Here is an 18,812-nt window from a genome sequence, read left to right as displayed (position 1 = left end):
GTACTGAAAAAAAAGTCTCTTCATCTGGAGACTTTCCCCTTCATCTTGCGTTATAATCAACCAGACAGAGCCAAAAGCAGCAGCTATGATATATGTTTATATATGTATTAGAATAGCCATGTATTTAGGACTTTTTTGTAAATCTACAGCAATGAAATAACAGCACAACACTCACATGCGTTCAAATATTTAACAGAGCTGGTAAAGAAGTTTGCCAGCAAGATGCAGTTTTAGTTAGATACAAAAATGGGCAATGCGGTTTCAGCTACAGATACCATTTCCTAGGACTGGTCCAGAGAAGACTGTGAAGTCCACAGCTGTTGAAACCTTTCAATTCACGAGAACGCTACCTGCAAGAGAGAGGGATGCTGGTAAGGCATTTATTGTTCTGTACTGGGAAGCACAGATGGCTTTGTGCTGACTGAGCAGAGCTTCCAGGAAAAGCAATTCTCTCCTGATAACATGAGCCTTGCTGGGGCCCACCAGACTCCCTTATTCACTTGTAAGAAAATCTCCTGCTTCTCTTTTCTCAGTCCCACCACCTGCATACTGCCCAGTTCTAGTCACAAGGGTAACAGCCACCCCACCGCAGAGGACTGAGCTCCAGCAGCTGGCATGCCTAGGGTGTTAGGGGACCATGAGGATGTGAGATACTGCATAGCACCATAAATCTTGCAGTTTGGGAGGCCAAAAGAGTATCTCAGCAAAGGCTCTCTGATTTACCGGGAGCAGCCATAGCTCTGCAATTGCTGAGTGTGTATGAGGAAAAAAAGGTGTATATTTTAAACACATCAGCAAATTGAAAAGCTACGGTTCCCACTCTCCAGAATCAGCCAGGGGAAAAAGATAAAACATTTCTCAGACAGGAGGAAGTACATTTGCTTCTGTCCCCTGGTGACATTGTGGCCTCCTTTTTTTCAAGCCACTTTGGTAAGCTTGATGTCCCCTGAGATCTGCAAAGCTTTCACCAAGTTCAGGGGCTGAATGCGGTGAGTGAAGTCACAGAGCTGCCGTCCATCAAGCAAGACTCGTATTTGCTGGTGTTCACATAAGAGCTCCATCTGCAATGGAAAAGGACAGGGGAGGGTGTTAGAGATCAGCAGCAGAGTTGATTTCATCAGCATGGACTTAGAACCCCATGTGATGGTGATAGTGAAGCACAAAGTCTACCAGTTCTGAAATGCCCCTAATAAATAACCTACCCTCTGCTGAGATGATACTGTAAAGCTCCTTATAGTGAGTTCTCTCACTAAAACTAAAGGAATGGATCTCTCCCACTGGGGCTTGAACTGTTGCTCTCTGTGCCATACTAGACTAGTTAACCTGGCAATGTCAATAGTTAGCTGTTTGTGGTCATATACATAGCTTTCAGCCTTTTGCCCCTCCTTTTCTCCACCCTTTTCATAGTAGCCCAAAAATTACCTTAAATGTGTCGCCTGCTGTAAATGGGAAGTAGGGAATAGTCTTCTCTTCTCTTCCCCATTTCCCAGCAATTCGTGCATTTCGGGTGATGGATTTGTCACTAAAGTTAACTGTAAATAACAGCCCAACATCTTTGTTTGCATCCACTGGATCACAGAGCAGAGTCACTGAAAAGCTGAAAAAACAATTAAATGACTGGGACTTTCAGAAATGTGAAAGGACATGGCGAACACGGCAGATGCCTATAAAGACTACAGACAGCTGTTGATTCCTTGTCAGACTGAAACACAGGACTTCTACAGGCTTAGAAGCTACAGAAAGGGATGAGAACAGGCTGGTCTTTGTTTCTCCTCCAGTTTCCAGTAGGATGCTAGTGACTTCTGATGTTGCTTTCCCTCTCTTGTGACTGAAATCAAACCAACTTTTGTGCATGAGCCAATTCTAATTTGTGTCCTAAAAAAGGTTATGGCAAGCTCTTCACCAGTGGAAGCACTGGAGTTTATCATGGTAGATGCAAAAAAGTGTAATGGTAAGCTTAGTTGCTGTCACCCAGATTAAACACAGCAATGAACCTGCACCTCCTGTGCCAAAACCACTGGTTTTTAAATGGTGTTGATTCCAGCCTGCAGCAGACAACCAAGATGCAGGTTCAGAATTCCACCTCTTCTTGGAGGAGAAATGCCACTTGTGTGCCCCCTCTGGTTCACGTTAGATAAGGGCAAGGAGTAGAAAATCCTGACAGGGCAGTCAGAAAGGCTGAACAGTGAATACTTTTGTGCCCTTTTTATCTTGGTCTAAGAGCAGGAAAATTAAAGCAAGCTGTAAGTTATGAATCTGTTTGACTTTCTTCCTCCAAAGAGCACAGACCCTCAAGAAATCTTTCGAATTTAGAAGACAGGTAGGAGCATGTATGACAGGGTGAAGCCCCCACCAGCCCCTTCACCTACCTCTTGGGGTTGGAGTGTACCATTCCTATGACCGTGAGTTTCATGGCTGGTCTCAGGCCACCTTTAATTTCACCAACATACTGCTCCACCTGTGGGAAACAGTGAAAATGTTCTGCAGTAGGTCATGCTGTGGGTAAACCAGTTTTAACAGCTGCTTTGGTCACCTCATATAACTTGATTTTATTTTTACATGTACAAAAGAACTTAAAAATTTTATTTCCAGCCTAAAGTACTTCCTGCACATTTGATACAAATTCTGTCAGTGCTGGTATCTGAGGCGAGCGAGAGGGCCACCATAACCAAATGACTGGTAACGAGGTGTTGGCTGCCTGACAGGACTGCCAGCTCTGGTGGGCAGTTTCTGACCCAAACCGCTGTCAGTAAGATGAGTGGCTGCTGTCGGTGCTCTACCTGACAGATATGTGTGACTGATGACCCTGACGGCATGCCTCAGGTGGCTCTGGGAACAGCCACCACTGACTTCAGGTGACTGACACCACTCCCCAAGACCAGAGCAGGTACTGCAAGTGCTGCGGTGACCCACACATCTCGCGAGTGACAGGACCCAGGTAGCTGACACACCTGGGACGAGCCAGTGACGGCTGCTATGGTCTAACAACACAATAGATCTGGTTGCAGCGCTCCATGCAGCAGATCAAAAGCTCTGTGGCAGCATGACGCAGAGCGCAGACTCTGTGTGAACTTACTCTGCCAGCTCAAAGTCATTAACAGATTTCGGTAGGCTAACTTGACACCAGCAGGCTTTACACCGGGCCAGGTAGCCTCTGTCCTCCGGCATAAGAGCACAAAGCTAGCGTAGATGCTGCCCCGCCACTGCATGTTGACAGAAACACAACCATGTTTTCACAGCTGATCCCAGTCACGCTTGTCCCCATCACCTTTTCAAAGCCAGAAAATGGCTTCTTGGCGGATCTGCTTTTGTCCCAACCACAGAGACCTGTAGTTGCAAACTCCACCCAAAGATCAGAGCTACATTTACTTGCTACAAGTAATTCTCTGACAGTTTTGACACTCAGTGGAGAAACTAATACAGGCAATAGTTGACATGGAAAAATGAGAGAGCGAGCTTGGAAACAAGCGATAGAGACGTTTTGAGACTTCAGTTTCAGAAATGGCTTTAAAATGTAAATGCCAGAGTACCACAGTGTAGCAGGTAATCGCTCCCTGTGCAGATTCACTTAGAAAGAAGCTGCTGTAAAACACAAAGTGTTATTAGCAATTTGCGTAACACTGATAATATTCCAAGGCAATGCACAGCAGACCCTATTTTAGATAAAAAGCATTTTATCGTTCCAGTGTTCCAAGGTAAAAATGCAGACATTTTTTGCTAGAAGACTGCACAATATATGTATGGTTTAGTATTTTGACTATGAGAAGCACTACATCAGCATGGAAACCCACAGACTTCTGTTGACAGCAAATGAGCTTCCATTCAAGTGTAAGTTGCTACGGGTATTTCATATGTATTTCTAAATTTTGGAAAACATAACCAATGTTAGCTTTTTAAATTATTGAATGCCAGCTTGCTTAATGGAAACACAAATTCAAGATGAAAAGTGTTTTGCCTATATTCCATTTCCTAATTTCAATATACTAGTTATATTTTCTGCTAAGATGACCTTACACAATTTATTTTCCCACCTCAATATTTACATCCATCCACCTTTACAGCTTCACAGATATATTAATGAACCTCTAATTCCTAACAAAGCCAATGTTGGAAGAAATTAATTTAAAAGTACCTTAAAAAAATGACAGCACTACTGCTGGTTGATAATAATGTCCATTTACCCTTGCAGAAGTGGGCAGGTGACTCTAGTAGGTATGTTTTGAACTTTGTAACAACAGAAAAGCACCAACCGCCTGAGATGTCTTACGTGAGGGAGCAGCTCCTCAAGTAAGTAGTCTGACTGTAAGGAGATACTTTAAACTGGATAAAGCAATTAGAGGGTGGGTAATAAGCATAAAAGATCCCAGGCTAAATGAACTTCATCCTCATAGGTCCTGTGTCCCACTAAAGCTCCTTCCTTGCCTACACAAGAGACAAGATACAAAATAATATCCCAAATTGAAAGTGCACATTGAGAAATTGCTTGCACAGAGCTGCACCGTGGTAAGCACCATCAATTAAAGGCACAAGGAATCAGAACTGAATAGATCAAACGACGACCACATGGTTTCATCATTTACAGCTCGTCCAGCATGGCTGAAGTTCAGAGGCATGACTACCCACGCACCGTTTCTCTGCCAACATTGAGTTGACAGGACAGGTGAACACTCAGGATGTGGTAGGAGGTAATGGTACAAATTCCTGCAGCATCTTATGTGCCTTATCGGTGGGTCCCAGCATGTGCACACAGACATAGCCCCCTTCCCGTATTTTCCATTCAGGAGCCCTGGGGACTCACTTGGTCACTTACTTTGGGACACCTCTCCTCTGTCATCACCGCTCTGCCCTCTTACACTTGCCTCCACCGCAGCAGTCCTCGGAAGAGTTTTTGGTTTGTGTGTTAGGACAAAAGCAAACAAAAAGCCCGGAATAAAGGGAGGATGTCGGGGGGGGGCTTATCTCTGCCAAACACCGGCTGGACACCACCCAGCCGAGCAGCTGAGTCACGGCCCTCTGCGCCTCGTCCCACTGGGGGAAGCTCACAAATAACACGGCCGGTGTGGGTGCGAGGGCAAGGGGACTGCAAGGGTGGGCAGGCCGCCGCTGCCCCGCACAGGACTGCCTGGCAAGCCGGTGCCTGCAGCTGTATTTGTATCTATACCAACACATATTTATGGAAGTATTTAAAATTATGTCTGTGCATAACACATTGTATCTGCACGTGCAATAGATATAAATGTCATTTTTTTTTTAATGCCGTTTCTGCCCTCTCTCAAAGGGGTAAATATATATAGAACTTATATCCCTATACAGATCTACATATATAGATAGAGTGAGGTATGCATATAGGGTTATACACATATACAAGGGTAAATACACACACACACGTATGTATATATCCCTATATGATACTCCTCTCTCTCTATGCGTGTATATAGCTGTATATAATATACGTACATACAGCCTCCCCTCCGAGAGCCGGCGCACAGACCCCCCCAGCCCTACTCCCGCTCACGGCGCCCGCCAGTGCCGGGGCCAGCGGCACGCCGCGGAGAGTCGCTGCAGGGCGGCTGTCCCACTGCGCGCCAGGGGGCGGAGCTTCGGGCGGAAGCCAATCAGAACCACGAGAGGCCCGAGCACGGGGCGGAGCTGGCGTGCGGTAGGAGGAGGCCGCGGGGCGTGCCGGTGGGCGGAGACGGGCGTGGTTAGCGGGGAGGGCGGGGCTTGCGCTGCCGGGGTTCCCGAGGCGGCGTCAGGCGCCCCAGAGGAAAATGGCGGTTTATTTACATTCTGCTCCAGCTCGGCCAATGGGCGGACGTCTGCCCGCGTGCCCGCCCGGCGGCGCGGTCAGCTGAGGCGGCGCCCAAGATGGCGGCGGCGAGGACTGGCGTTGCCGGGGCGGTGCAGTAGAGCCCAGCGCCGCCGGGCTGGCCGCGTCCTGCCCCGTCAGGTAACGCGGACCGCGCCAGGACGGGCCCCGGGGGCCGCCGGGCCGGGCCGGACCGGACCGGACCTTGCGGAGGAGGGCGAGGCCGCGGGCGGGTGCGCGGCAGAACGCGCGGCCCGGAGCGAACGGCGGCCGCCCCCCCGAAGAGCCCAGCGCCCCGGGGGCTCGTGCGGCGGTGGGGAGCGGCGGGAGCATACCGCGGGCCGCCGGGCTGGGCTCCCTCGGGCGGCGCGGGCACGGCCGAGCGGCAGCCGCCGCGTTGCCGGCCCGCGGTGCCTGTGGGCGCCTTACCCCCCCGCCCCTGTGGGAAGAAGCCCCCTGCAGCCAGGCCTTGGCTCTCCGCCTGTCCCTGCCCCGGGCGCGCTGTCGGTATGAAGAAGTCGGGGGTGGTGCCCCAGCGCGCCCTCACGGCCTGATCCTTCGCGTGTGTCACCCTGCCCCAGGTCACCTGCTCGTCCCGGGAAGATGCATTCTTTTGGAAACGAAGAAGCGGTCTCTCTGGAGCGGCTCTTTGGGTTTTTCTGCGAGTGCGTACGGCGCGGAGACTGGGAGCTTGCGCAGGCCTGTGTGCCCCAGCTCAGCCAGTGGCACGGGGATGGCCCTGAGAAGGTGGAAGCAATTCTTCAGGCTCTGGTAGCTTGTCCTGTGGGGGTAAGGTGAGTAAGGTACTGTTTTGGTTCAGTAGGCTTGAGCGTGAAATGAGGAGGAGCAATTAGTTTAGCGGTGGCTGCGGGACGCAGGTAGAATCTGGGAAACAACACTTGCTTCCGTGCTGAGGTGTCCTGGATGTGTCTAGATGTGCTGTTATCTGAATGTTGACATCTTATCACTGCCCGAGCACTTAGCAGGCTGCCCAGTCCACTGGGATAACGAGCAGTGTTCATTTATGCAGTTGATGTGGTGATTGATCCAAGCTTAAAACTATTTGGAAGCATTTCAGAACCGATTTTGTTAGATCTTGCTGAAGGATAAGGAGAAGAAACATCTCCTGAAATTACATTCCTTTGACACCGAGCTTTGGTTAATTTAGAAATGGAACCGCCAAGATCAGTGCTGTAGGTATTTTAAATGTTTTCTTGTTTCCCGCTCTTGAAAGACCTGCCAATTTCTAAAAATTTAAACTCTAAAAAATTTGAATTATGCTATTAATATCTTATTTCTCTCACGCTGGATTTTGAAATGGCATTGGTTTTACTCAATCCTAGTTAGTTTTGATCTCTGCTTTTCGGGTAGGTGCATATGAAGGGTGACTTTCTAGCACTTCAGGGAACATTGGTATTCCCCCTCTCCAAGCAGATGATCATACTTCTTCACATTAAAATTTGTGTAACATTTTGGTAAAGGTTCTAAGAAATAGTTTATACTGACAACAGTTAAAGGAGTCTGGAGGAGATGAGCACATGGTTAGATGAATATTGCTGACAGCTGTGTGAGACATAACGATTTTTGATCTTTTTATCTTTGATAGTTGGGCTATCACATCTAAAGGCTTTAGTTAGCAGTGCTGAGATTTTCAAAGGCCAATAAACTATTTTGTGCTTTTTCCTTTTTCTAGTCCCTTTGACAGTATTGAATATGTTCCCTAACTGTTTAGGTTTTGGAATATGTGTGTAAGTACTGCAGCACATGAAAAGCTGATTGAAATTAGAAGTATTCTTTGTTTAATTAGTACATTACTTTTAGTTTGGATGTAGAGCTGCGCTTGTGCTGCTGTGACCTAAAACTTAGTTTCATTTTTTTCAGGTAGAACTAGACAGAACAGGAAATAGCAGTGTTTGGCAAGCAGTCAGATTTCAAAGAAATCTGCTGAAGTGCTCAAAGAGGGCTATACAGACTGAACTTTAGACCAGAAATAAATTTCATTGTTTTGAAGCAAAGAACTATGGCAGTAATGTTGGTATTTGGCAGATCTAAAAGCAGTTACTTGCACAGCAGAAATCGTTGAGTTAATGTGTAAGGAGTACTAATATTCTGGTTTCTCTGCATTATCTTCCTGTCTGACTCGTCTTCAGCTGTTTAGTTGTCTTTGTTTTTATCTTACACAAAGAAATATAAAAATCAAAATGACCTCTGACAGTGTTTCCCTGAATCTTAGAGATGGGAATGACGTTGTATAATCCAGTGTATGTGCTTATTGCTTTTGTAGATGGGGACAGAATTCTAGCCCATGGAAAACTGCGTGGCTTTGGCTTCTTGTGCTGGAAAAATGGCTTGCCAGGAATCAGGTACAGAAACATCTAGCTGACTTCCAAGTGCAACTTACAGCTCTGACTTCTAGCTGACTTCCAAGTGCAAAATGTCTGCCTAGTTGCTTATTTAAATTATAGGCTTTCCCACATTTCATGGAATTGGGTTCTCAAGGTAGCTGGAGAGGTGCATTGCTTTTGCTTGTCAAGAAACAACTGTTCATCTTCTCCACACTGGGGAGAAAAATGGAAGGGTATTTTTTGTTTTGTTTAGGTAACAGAAGTTGGCTTTTTAGCATTGAGCATTTCTGTAAATGGAAAGCATGAGTGTATCAACTTCTGTGTTTGTGTAGCACCTTTCTTACATTAAAGATGAAATAGTTCAGGCATCAGACAATTCTTTACAAGCTTTAGATGGTGAGGGATGTGCTTGCTGTATTGCTGTTTTCAGACAGACAGGTGCAAACTAGTCTTTTTTCCTTTTTTTTTTTTTTTTTAATTGGTACACTGGGATGCGAGATCATACTTTTTTTTTAAATTCATTTGTCCTTGTCACTACTTAGGCTTGCATTTTTTCTTTACCTTCTGTTGAAGGATGTGTCTAATTGATTGGATTGTAATTCCTGACAGTGTGACACTTGTTTCTGTTTCCAAATGTATAGATAAATGGAATCCACTGGTGTGGGAGCAGAACTTAATGGTGGAATGGCCTTTAATTGAGAAATAGGTATCTTCAGAGAGATATTTCAGTCTGCCTCAAAATGTTAATGAGATAGCTAGGATTAGGTTTATATGGTAATGTAAATAAAAGTTTTATTGGCTAACGCCTTTCCCATTCTCTTATATTGTTTCAGAAAACTGTTCCAGTTGTTCTTCAGAGAGAAACTGAATTTTTATTGTTCTTAGAAGAACTACAGAAAGATGTCTCTGAGGATGTCCTAAAGGTGAGCTACTTAGTATGCCCTACTTCTTGTTAGTTATGTAGAATGTCCAACTGTATCAGGTTTTGGGATATGAATAAGGAAAAGGTGTTCAATATTTCTCTAAGGAGACAGAATTAGCAATTACAGGATGAAAGCAAACAAGGTAAACTTGACTGTTGATGAAAATAAATCTGCTTGAATTCTGTTAGTGACGAATGAAGTCTGTGTAACTTACCATCTAACCTCCAAGGTCATGAAAGATTCCACCATTGTCTGCAGTGTTGCACAGAAATAGGAGACTCGGCAACCTCATATCTTTGTCACAATTACGGTCAGAGGCATGTTAGTAGGTAGAGTATGTTTTGATCCAGCAAATAAAGAAAAGGATGTTGTGGACTTATCTTCTACTGCTCATATTCTCATTTTTGCGCACACCAACCACGTCTCCCCTGCATATTCCCCGAGTTGTCTCTTCCAGCCAAGGACAGCACTCGCATAGTTCCAGGAGTGCCACAAGTGCTGCTTAATTGCTATTGAACTGGGTTGTCCCTCACCTTCCCACCCCTTACTGGGAGGGCTAATTGGGAGTTTTTGTTTCTTTGCTTTCCTCTTCCTAGTTCTGGAATTGCAGGTTTGCTTCTGTTAGCAAGAAAAATTATTGTTGCTTAAGAAAGAAGTCTGTGAGGTGGCTTCTCAGTCTGTTGGCCAGTTTAAACCAAGTCTGAATAATTACCGTTGATGAGGATGATGCAGTTGGTAGATAGATGGTATGAATCTGGAAAAGTAGGGTTAAAAAAAAAAAAAGACTGAACACTAATCATCATGCTCTTACTGACTTATGAAGATACAGTCCCATCAATGTATTGCTAAGAGGTAGAATACACTAGTGCTTCAGCCATTCCATAGGAGCTGCCTGTGAACTAAGGTAACTTGCTTATGAGCACATGGCCCATATAGTGTAGTAGTGTATTATAGGATTCTTTGTATTTTTGTTACATATTCAGGCATATCCACTCTTCCAGGAAGGATGTTGGACAAGGTGGACTATTATTGATGGATTTCCTAGGCCACAGGATGTTTCCAAATTGATTTATCTTCTTGCTTTCTCCTATTTTTTAAATAATGTGTTTCATATTTTTAATGGAGTCTGAAAGGCTTACTCTTTTATTATTTCCCTACCAGGAACTGTTTGAAGCATTTGAGTGCACCCAGAACAAGCACATCACAGACAGGAAAAGAGATGGCTGTTCTCACAGATTCAGTTTGGATGTTGTTTCAGCTCTCAGGAAGCTTTTGCTGCGGGCTCCCCAGAGGGCAAAAGCCCTGCTGGAGTTCTTCCAGGAAGAACAAGGCACACACAGCTCTTCGCTCCAGCACTATTGCTCTCTACAAAACATCTTTGTTGAATTTCTTCGTGACTCCTTGAAATCTCTACAGAGGCTTCAGTCCAGTTCTGAGATTTCAGCAGAACTAGATCAAAGAGAACTAGTAGATACAATTTATGCTGCTCTTAGTATAGTGACTTTTGAGGTGGAGCATCAGGCAGATGAAGTATGGCACCTGTTCAGGGAGCTCTTGGATGTATGCTGGACTGAGGGAAGCCCACTGAGGGAGGAGAAGCTACTAAGCTGTATGCTGAGGAAAGAGAGTCATGGCCTGTTAAGCCTGTATAGCAGTGTTCTCATAGAAAGAACAAGAGAAAAATTTCTGGTGTCAAAATCAATACGAAAAGGTTTGTTTCACTTTCTGCTTTGTTTTCATTTCTTGTTTAACAAAGCCATTGAGGTGTTAAACAGGCAAGTTGTCAAGAAGTTGGGCAGTGTTCTTGCTAAGGTGCCTTAACAAGCCATGGAGTCTTGTAAAAGATGATGATAAAATGACTTAAAGCAAGGAATTGGCACAAGAACCCCAGGGCTCTCCCTACATTTCTGCAGTCTATGCTGCCTTCTTTTGTGAGCACTTCCTTTACCACCCCTTGTTGTGCTCTATTTTAATCTGCTCAGCATTTCTCCTGCTGAAGATCTTGCTTGTAACTAGAAAATTGACTCGCCATATGTATATAAATCTTTTACTGGTTCAGCTCCAGCTTGGGATCATCTGTGTTGGAGGATGTTCCATTTCAGGCAGTAACAATTCAGCTACCTCAGTAATCCCAAAACATTCAAACCCCTTAATATTGGAAAAGAAAACTTCTAGAAGTGGAAGGAGATGTGGAGTGGGCTGATATCCCAGCTGGAAAGAAGATGCAGTTTGATTACCTGCTTGCTTGCCAGAGCCCAGCTGTTGTTTTTGTACCAGCTATAACTTCACAGCTTCTGTCTAGCTCCCTATGACTGGTACATTTAGTTGAGGATCTCATTTGAAGCTGAATGGCAAGTGGTGCCCGTGCTCTTATGAGGAAAGTGGCAGGTGAGTGTGCAAGGAGGGAAAAGCTAGAATGCCTACCCTGTTTTGCTCGCCTCTGTACACTGAGGTATAAGTCAGTGAGGTTTGTATCTTCTCTCCTCCCTTCACTCATAGGGATTGCTGAAGGGAAGTTCAGGCTGGTGTGGAGTGGCAGACTCTGGTATTTCTGATAATGACTACAGTTAGTGCTTCCTTGTTGGGGAAGAGAAATGGAGATATGGATGCTTTCACTCTTACTGGGAGTAGTTTAATGCTTGCTTTGCACAGATCTGAGAAGTTCGTTTGCTGGACAAGTCTTTGCTAAGGCCCTGCAAAGCAGCATAGTGTCTCAGCACAAGCAAGAATTCATGCAACTTACAGATAAGATGTGTATGAGTAGAGAAAGAAAGGCAGTACGACCTGAGCTAATGCAAACAACCTGTGTGCTGAACAGGCTCTTGCTGTATCAACAACTGTCCAGACAGTTCCCTGGTTTCCTGTCTGACCTTTTTATTTTCTATCAAATTTCTCTGCTTGGCTTTCTTGTTATCCAGTAACAATATCCGAGAGTCTTAACTGTTACCATGTAACAGGTGGTTAGTATTTGAGGAAACCTTGAGTGTTTCTCAGTTTAAATTAACAGTAATTATGCTTCTTTCAAAGGTGCCCCTCTGTACTGTAAGGTAATCTTGTTGTGATGTTTTTTAGGTTCATCTGAGCAGCTGGATACAGAGCGAACCACGATGAGTTTGTTCTCGGATCCCAAAGAGTCTCCTTCTTGGAAGACAGCCTATTTCTACTGCTTGAGCAGCAGCAAGCACTTTCTGGAACAGATTCTGGTATGGCCATAAAATCATTAAGAGGGAAACCCAGTGGTGGCTAAAGTCAGTCCCTGTATTGAACACGTCTTGACGGTGCACAGAAGCATTTTGTATTCAAATAGTGTTTAGTAGGGGTCATGACTTATAGGAACAAGGAGGTAACTGGTGATAACTCCCCTACTTTCAGCTGTGTGATGAACTCAAAATATTCAGTGAGATTTTTGGAAAAGCTCCTCTGCATGCAGACAAGATTAGATCTTCAAGAAATCCTACGTTCTGATTGTAATTTTCTTGGATATGCCACTTGATTTACCTCATGACCTTGAACTCGTTGCTTTGCTTTTCTGATGCTGGTAGACTTGGGGCAGTGAGACTAGTTTGCACTGTAAAATTTATGTTTTAAAGAGCTTGAAGACCTGGTGAAAAATACTCTGGTATGAATTAAATTATTTGAATTTATTTACGTAGATGGAAGAAATAGTATACAGGTGGGTTGTCACTGTTAAAGTGCAAGTTTTTAAGGTTGAACATATTTCCACTTCTAAATAATGTGCTCATTCAAGTTTCTTACATAATGCCCTTGACAGAGACATAATCAATAGAAAGAATGTAAAGATAATGTAGTGAGGGAGTGTGAGCTGGCTCTGTAGTAAGCATTTGAAATGATGGTTTTTTTCCTTATGACAGTTTTACTGAAGAGTAACCTGATGGCTCGGAAAAGATAAGTTTAGGGAAGTTCCAGATGCAGAACTTCACCATTTTAGTGAAGCTAATACTGAAATGGCTACTTGCTTACATAACCTGCCAGGCATTATAGGTCTCAGCATTTTGGAAAGATAAATACTTTTTCCTTTTGTTTTGTAGGTGACTGCATTAACTTTACTGAAAAGAGAAGACTACTCAGGCCTGAACAGCTTATTGAGGAGAGAATTCAACCCCCTTTGCCGCCTCTTGGTATTGTTAGGATGGACTCATTGTCAAAGCTTGGAATCAGCAAAAGCATTGTTATGGACTCTTCACAAAACTCAGGTAAATCAGCAGAAAGTGGCAGCATCCCAGTCTGAGTCCAGATAATGCAATTTGTTTGCAAAAATAAATAAAAACAGGGAGTTTCCAGTGAGAATGTTAAACTTTCTCAAAATGGAATTAAAAAAGCTAAGATGTTACAGTTGTGTGTAGGTAACATTATTGGACACTTGCCTTTCTTCTTACTTCTCAGCTGTGAAGGGAGTATGATTGCATAGGAGATTCTGAAAGTTTTTCTGGCATAAGCTCTTCAGCCTTGGCTGTTAACAGAGAGAAAGACAGCAACGGTTGTTGATTAGTTTTTTTAAGAGCTGGCGGATGTTTGGTTGGTGTTATTTCATCCAGTGAGTCATCACTGGATAGTGACTAATTCTGGTCACAACTAACCTGAGTTCAGCAACAGAATAGCTTGGAAATTTCCCATACCCATTCTCAAAATGAAATGATAAATGACAAGAGCTGTGACTCAAAGATCCACCTTGTCTGGGGGGAGTCTTCATCTCTGAAGAAGATGGTGTAGCTGCAGTTCAGATGATGTCTGCTTGCAGGCAAGTGGCTTGGACAACAGAGGTGGGGAGACAGAGAGCCTTGCACTGCTGGATCATTGGGACAGATCTAGGCTGTTATTGCCTTAAGGCAGTTACCATCTGTTGGTAACAGACTGAAGGTCTATTCAGTAGCCTCTGCAAAGTGAAAGTCTTAGATCTGACGGAAAATATGAATAACTGTCTGCTACCCAGTATATCATCTGTTCTAGTACATGATTAGCTCTAGAGGTTAGTGTCTTAGACCGTTATTAAGAAGCATTAATCGAAAGCTAACCTTGAAAAGGGATGTAGCCACCTTTCCATGGTGTGTCGAGTGGAGGCTGACTGATTTGGATGCTCTTTCAGAATAGCCCTTCCTTGCTGGCTTTGTAATAAAACTGGTAACTTTCTGTACTTGAAAGTTCCCATCTGGATAAAGAAGTCTTACAAACATCCCATATGTGACACAGACTTGGTTCTGCTCTCTGACTAGAGGATTTGTTGTAAAGGGATTCTTTTATTTATCTTTCCTTCTAGGATCTGTGCAATGATTCAGTACTGAAAGATTTCTGTGATGGGCTGTGGGCTCAGGTGGAAGTGCTTGAATGGTGCATACAGCAAAACAGGTAAAATGGTCAGAAGGACTTCTTCCAACCTGTCTTGCCAAATCTGCCCATTAGTCAATTTATGTATGCAAATAGAAATTGTGTTCTTTTCTTGGGAATCCTGGCTAATCATCTCTTGGTGACTGTATATCACAAGCTCTTGAAATTGCTTCATGGCCATTAGTTCTGCTATTTGTTTTTCTTTTTAGCTGCAGTAGTTTGGTTGAATCAAAATTAGAGTGGGAGATAAGTCTTTAGACATGGCTGAGACCCTTAAATCTGTTTGTGACACCTCTTTGTTTGTTCTCTCTTGCAGTATTACTATCCCAAGGAAGGTTCTTTTGCAACACTTGCATGGTCTAGATTGCCACACTGCAGTGTACTCTCTTCATCATCTCACTAATCTTCTGGCACTGAATGAAGACGATGTTATTGAGCTTCTTCAAAAAGTTCCTGCTAGAGACAAACAGATGCAGGGTAAATGTGTAGGGTGGTGAGAACACAGAAAAACCCCTATCCATCAAGTATGTGCTGCTCAGTATTTCTGCCAGGAAGAATCTGTTCTTTTGACCTACTTCTGTAAATAAGGAAGATAGTACTTATCAGCTGTTTCACAGAAGAAAACTAGAGAGCATGTAAAAATTATTTTAGAATCCTTTTGGGGAGTAAATTCTCTCCCAAGAAGGAGTTGTGAGATCTCTTTGATCTCACAAGGACAGATCTCTGAAACAGCGTTTTCAAAATGGTAACAAGACTTTGCACATGCTCATAATATATGCTACTCATAAATTATATACTCTATAATACCCTTAGCTTGAAAAGTAAGTGTATATTTTGGATTTCAGCCATCTGCACTTAAATTTAAAATCAAAAGGCAAAGCCAGATGAAATTGACAATGTCTCATACTATAACATCTACATTTTTGAAAGATACAAAATGTTTTTTGTTTTTTTTTCTAATATTAAGTCTTACCAAATCTACTTTAATATTAAAAACCAGTAAGGCTTACCTACAGGCTGTGTTTACATCCCTCTTGCCTCACTTCTGTCATTTTCCCATGTTCCAATTTGGTGCCTAAAATACCTGAGATTCCTAAACACATTAGTTTGCTCAGAAGTGACTCTCCTTGTACACTCTCTTGATTGCGGCCTATGTCCAGGTTCATCTGCTGCTATTTAAAGCTGTTTTTTGCCAGGGCCTCTTAATGATACAGAAGCTCAGTCTTCCTGCATGTACTAGAACCTAAGAAGCTGCAATTTTTTGCCTTATTGCTTCTATGGATGGGAATTTGTACATGTGTAATTTCAACCTGAGTTGCATGGAGACCCCTCAGTGATGGATCTTGCATGGATTTTCCAGGTTGCCTGGTGGGAAGCAGTTTTCTTTCCTTCCAGTATCATATTGTTAAGATGTTAGTTTCCAGTCCTATTTTTACAGGTTTTATTGTTAAATATCATGACGGTTGTCTTGAATAGTCTTAAAAGATGTAATGATTGAGACTCAATATAGATCTCCAGTTTCAGTGTCCTGCTTTCTGAAATTAATTGTTTTGTTGTTGCTGATGTTGGGGTCTTTTAATCAGTTCTTGCATTTTAATTCTTTTCTGCTTAAATTCTGTCAAAACCTTTCAGAAACAGGAAGAGGCAGTCCCATCATACATTCTGGGAGCTGCATGACTGTAGCAAAAGAATTCTAGCTGTGGTTTCACTTCTTTTTTCAGATCACCTTAATTTACAGAACTAGTTAATGGAAGACAAGTCCTCTCTCTCTTTTCAGCCCAGTGATTGTTGTAAAATTTAGATAATTCTATAAACACAGTTTAATAGAATCTCCTTTAAAATAAAGGGAGGAGAGGAGTCATGAAGTTTTGATTTGTCTGAGTTGGTAGTGTTAACAGGCCTTTTTCTCCCTCACCCCACATACTTCCCTTTCTTTCTGACACACATCTGTCAGCTGCAGTAGTGAAACTGAAGTAGAGGTACTGGTAGACAATTGTGTTCAGGCACCCTTCAGACCAGTGCGTAACGCTAGCTTTGATCAGTCACACTAACAAAAGAAAAGATGGGCAGAAATTTCCTCATGAGTTACAGAATTCAAGAATGAGGTGTTAATATTTCTGCCCTAGGAAAAACAAGTGCTTGTAGTTAAAGAGTAGTTGTTAGTATTAGTACAAGGAAAAGGGTTGGTTTAGATGCAGATACTGACACAGACTCACTGCATCCAAGTCTTTCCACATGGGAGGCAAAAGTGTATTAAACTTGCATTTGATTACTAGTGTGTATCTTGTAGTATCTCCAGCTAGCTATTTCTCTTTTTCTGAGGACTGTATTTATCAGTTCTCTGGCTTCACCTGCATGAAGTCCTCTTAAGACAGTGGTATTGAGAGCTTTTTGGGTGCTACATATTAGTGTAGAGCTGCTGGTGAATTATAGCATTTCTGTGGCATGTGGGTTCTGCAAAGGATTGATACTTGGATGTTTCCTCAGTTGTGTCTGCTGTCTGCATTATAGTTTCCACCATTGTCGCTGTTTAGAATTGCAGTGATAGGGAATAATTGGTTTCAAACTGTTTGTGCTCTCAGGGCTTTTGTCTTGGCTGCTCTGTAGTTTTCAGAAGAGTTCAGGTGCTTTTCTTTGAAATCATGCTCAAGCCTTGTGGAGGACGGTACTGAAACACTTTCTAGGTAGTGCTATTCAGTCCTAGAGTTTGGATGGGGACATTGTCAGTACATCAAACCAGTGCTTTGTTTAAAAAAAAAAAAAAAAAATTGGCTAATGCTTCTCCTGTGTGCCAGTAGGCAGAGGGACAATCTACCCCTTGTATGAGAATGTAGGATAGTGGATTCAAGCACTAATTTAACACTGTCTGGTGTTTTCTTTTTTTGTTGTTGTTGTTTTGGGTTTTTTTAACGTTTGTACAGTAGTTGGATAATTCATCTAAACCCAGCGTAACAGAATATATGACTATATTGTGTTCCTGGGTGAAGGGAATGATGATGCAACTTTTACCTAATTAGCAGCTCTGATGTTCTGTTGTACTAAGAAGGGATCATGGCTCTGGCATGCGACACCTTCTTTCCTCGAAAAAAAGCAAAAGGGAGAACGAGTGGGTGTAGTACTTCTCTAAGTTGCCTTTATCATAAATGTGTGAAGGAAACTGTGGGACCGTACTTTTTCTTTAATCAATTGCAGATTTTATATGATCTATATGGCCAGCCGTTGTGGATAGAATCAACTGTGATATCTATTTATTAGTACAAATCTGTAGATGTTGTGGTAATCTATTCTCACTACAGTCATAGCCAGTCTACACTATTTCCCTACTTATCCACTGTGTGATAGAACACACAATTCTAAGATGCTGGAATGAGACAGGGTCCATCCCTGTGTTGTAAATGCAGCAGTGTATGTAGCTTAACCACATACCTCTAATGAGACTTGTCATGACCAGATTTTGATCATTCTGTGCTGTAGCCAGGTCCTGTAACACAAATTCACAGAAATTTTCCTTTTCAGAAGGGGATCCAGACCAGACTTGTCTGTGCCTACCTGTTGTGGGTTTGGGGGTTTTTTTGTTTTTTTTTTCATATGTTGTGAAGTAACAGTGAGATAGAGCAAAGCTGGGAAGAAAGATATGACACTGGGAAAGAAAGACTGGTTAAATATTGCTGCATGGGAACTGCAGGAGAAAATTAACTTGTTTTCTCATCTCCTTCCTACTCCTTCAACACCCTTATTTCCCTCCACAGCGGCAACACTCCCTAACACCCTGAGTCAGCAACGCAATCTGGCACTGTTTCGAGCATTTTGTGCCATGAAGTATGCTATCTATGCTCTCTGTGTGAATTCTCATAAGCATTCCAAGTGCAAGGATTGCGTACACAGCCTTCTTGGTGATATCCCTGAAGACGCAACTTTTGGAGAACCAGCAGGTAATTGGCCTCCTTTCTCAGGTTCAGTAGCCTGTGCTTCTCCATTTGCTGGGCTCTGATTTATCATTTAGTATTGGGATAATATTGCACCGTGTACATATGATGTTTTTATTCAGTGGGCTATGACTGCTTTGCAAACAAGTATAATGGCATTTCTTTGAGGTATTGTTACCTTTAGTAATAATAGATATGAATAAGCTACCTGTCTTGTTCTAAAACATTTAAGGTAATTGTATTAAAAATGTAGTGCAAAAAGAAGGTGATATTACATTCAGGATGGTAATGACAGGGATGCTTTTGTAAGAGCTTATGATTTCCCAGAGCTAAAACTGATTTAATGGCTAAAAGGGGTGTAATCTGAGTTTGCACATCATTGCATAAGGCGATAATTGGCATTACTGAGAGGGAGGAGGTACGCTACCTTTCTAAATGTAAAATGTTGGACATATATTTACTTGAT

General features: G+C 43.0%; 2 protein-coding genes across 7 annotated transcripts in view; one reads left to right on the top strand and one right to left on the bottom strand.

The window, feature by feature from the left end:
* Positions 1-83: 83 nt before the first annotated feature.
* LOC128139682 (galectin-related protein A-like) lies at positions 84-6,549 on the bottom strand. Of its 2 annotated transcripts, none has more exons than XM_052782438.1 (5): positions 6,396-6,549; positions 2,370-2,458; positions 1,423-1,597; positions 877-1,061; positions 84-350 (listed from the first exon to the last, which is right to left on the bottom strand). In XM_052782438.1, exons 2-4 carry the CDS (start codon positions 2,411-2,413, stop codon positions 918-920), a joined length of 363 nt encoding a protein of 120 aa, XP_052638398.1. In that variant the 5' UTR covers positions 2,414-2,458; positions 6,396-6,549; the 3' UTR covers positions 84-350; positions 877-917. The 2 variants fall into 2 exon arrangements, with proteins under 2 accessions (XP_052638398.1, XP_052638397.1); XM_052782437.1 differs by lacking the exon at positions 6,396-6,549 and adding an exon at positions 4,811-5,131.
* ZFYVE26 (zinc finger FYVE-type containing 26) overlaps positions 5,832-18,812 on the top strand; it is a 51,396-nt gene continuing 38,415 nt past the window's right edge. For 3 of the 5 annotated variants that reach the window (XM_052782402.1, XM_052782401.1, XM_052782400.1), the window contains exons 1-10: positions 5,832-5,950; positions 6,391-6,603; positions 8,094-8,172; positions 8,988-9,077; positions 10,239-10,788; positions 12,150-12,280; positions 13,127-13,291; positions 14,353-14,441; positions 14,737-14,897; positions 18,170-18,373. In XM_052782402.1, coding sequence (XP_052638362.1) covers positions 6,413-6,603; positions 8,094-8,172; positions 8,988-9,077; positions 10,239-10,788; positions 12,150-12,280; positions 13,127-13,291; positions 14,353-14,441; positions 14,737-14,897; positions 18,170-18,373 — 1,660 coding nt within the window. In that variant the 5' untranslated portion in view covers positions 5,832-5,950; positions 6,391-6,412. The remainder of the gene's footprint in view (positions 5,951-6,390; positions 6,604-8,093; positions 8,173-8,987; positions 9,078-10,238; positions 10,789-12,149; positions 12,281-13,126; positions 13,292-14,352; positions 14,442-14,736; positions 14,898-18,169; positions 18,374-18,812) is intronic. The other 2 variants (XM_052782403.1, XM_052782399.1) reach the window with 1 other exon arrangement.

This window comes from Harpia harpyja, chromosome 3 (genome assembly GCF_026419915.1).
Source record: "Harpia harpyja isolate bHarHar1 chromosome 3, bHarHar1 primary haplotype, whole genome shotgun sequence".
Classification (NCBI taxonomy): domain Eukaryota; kingdom Metazoa; phylum Chordata; class Aves; order Accipitriformes; family Accipitridae; genus Harpia; species Harpia harpyja.
This window is presented reverse-complemented; position numbering and strand designations above follow the sequence as displayed.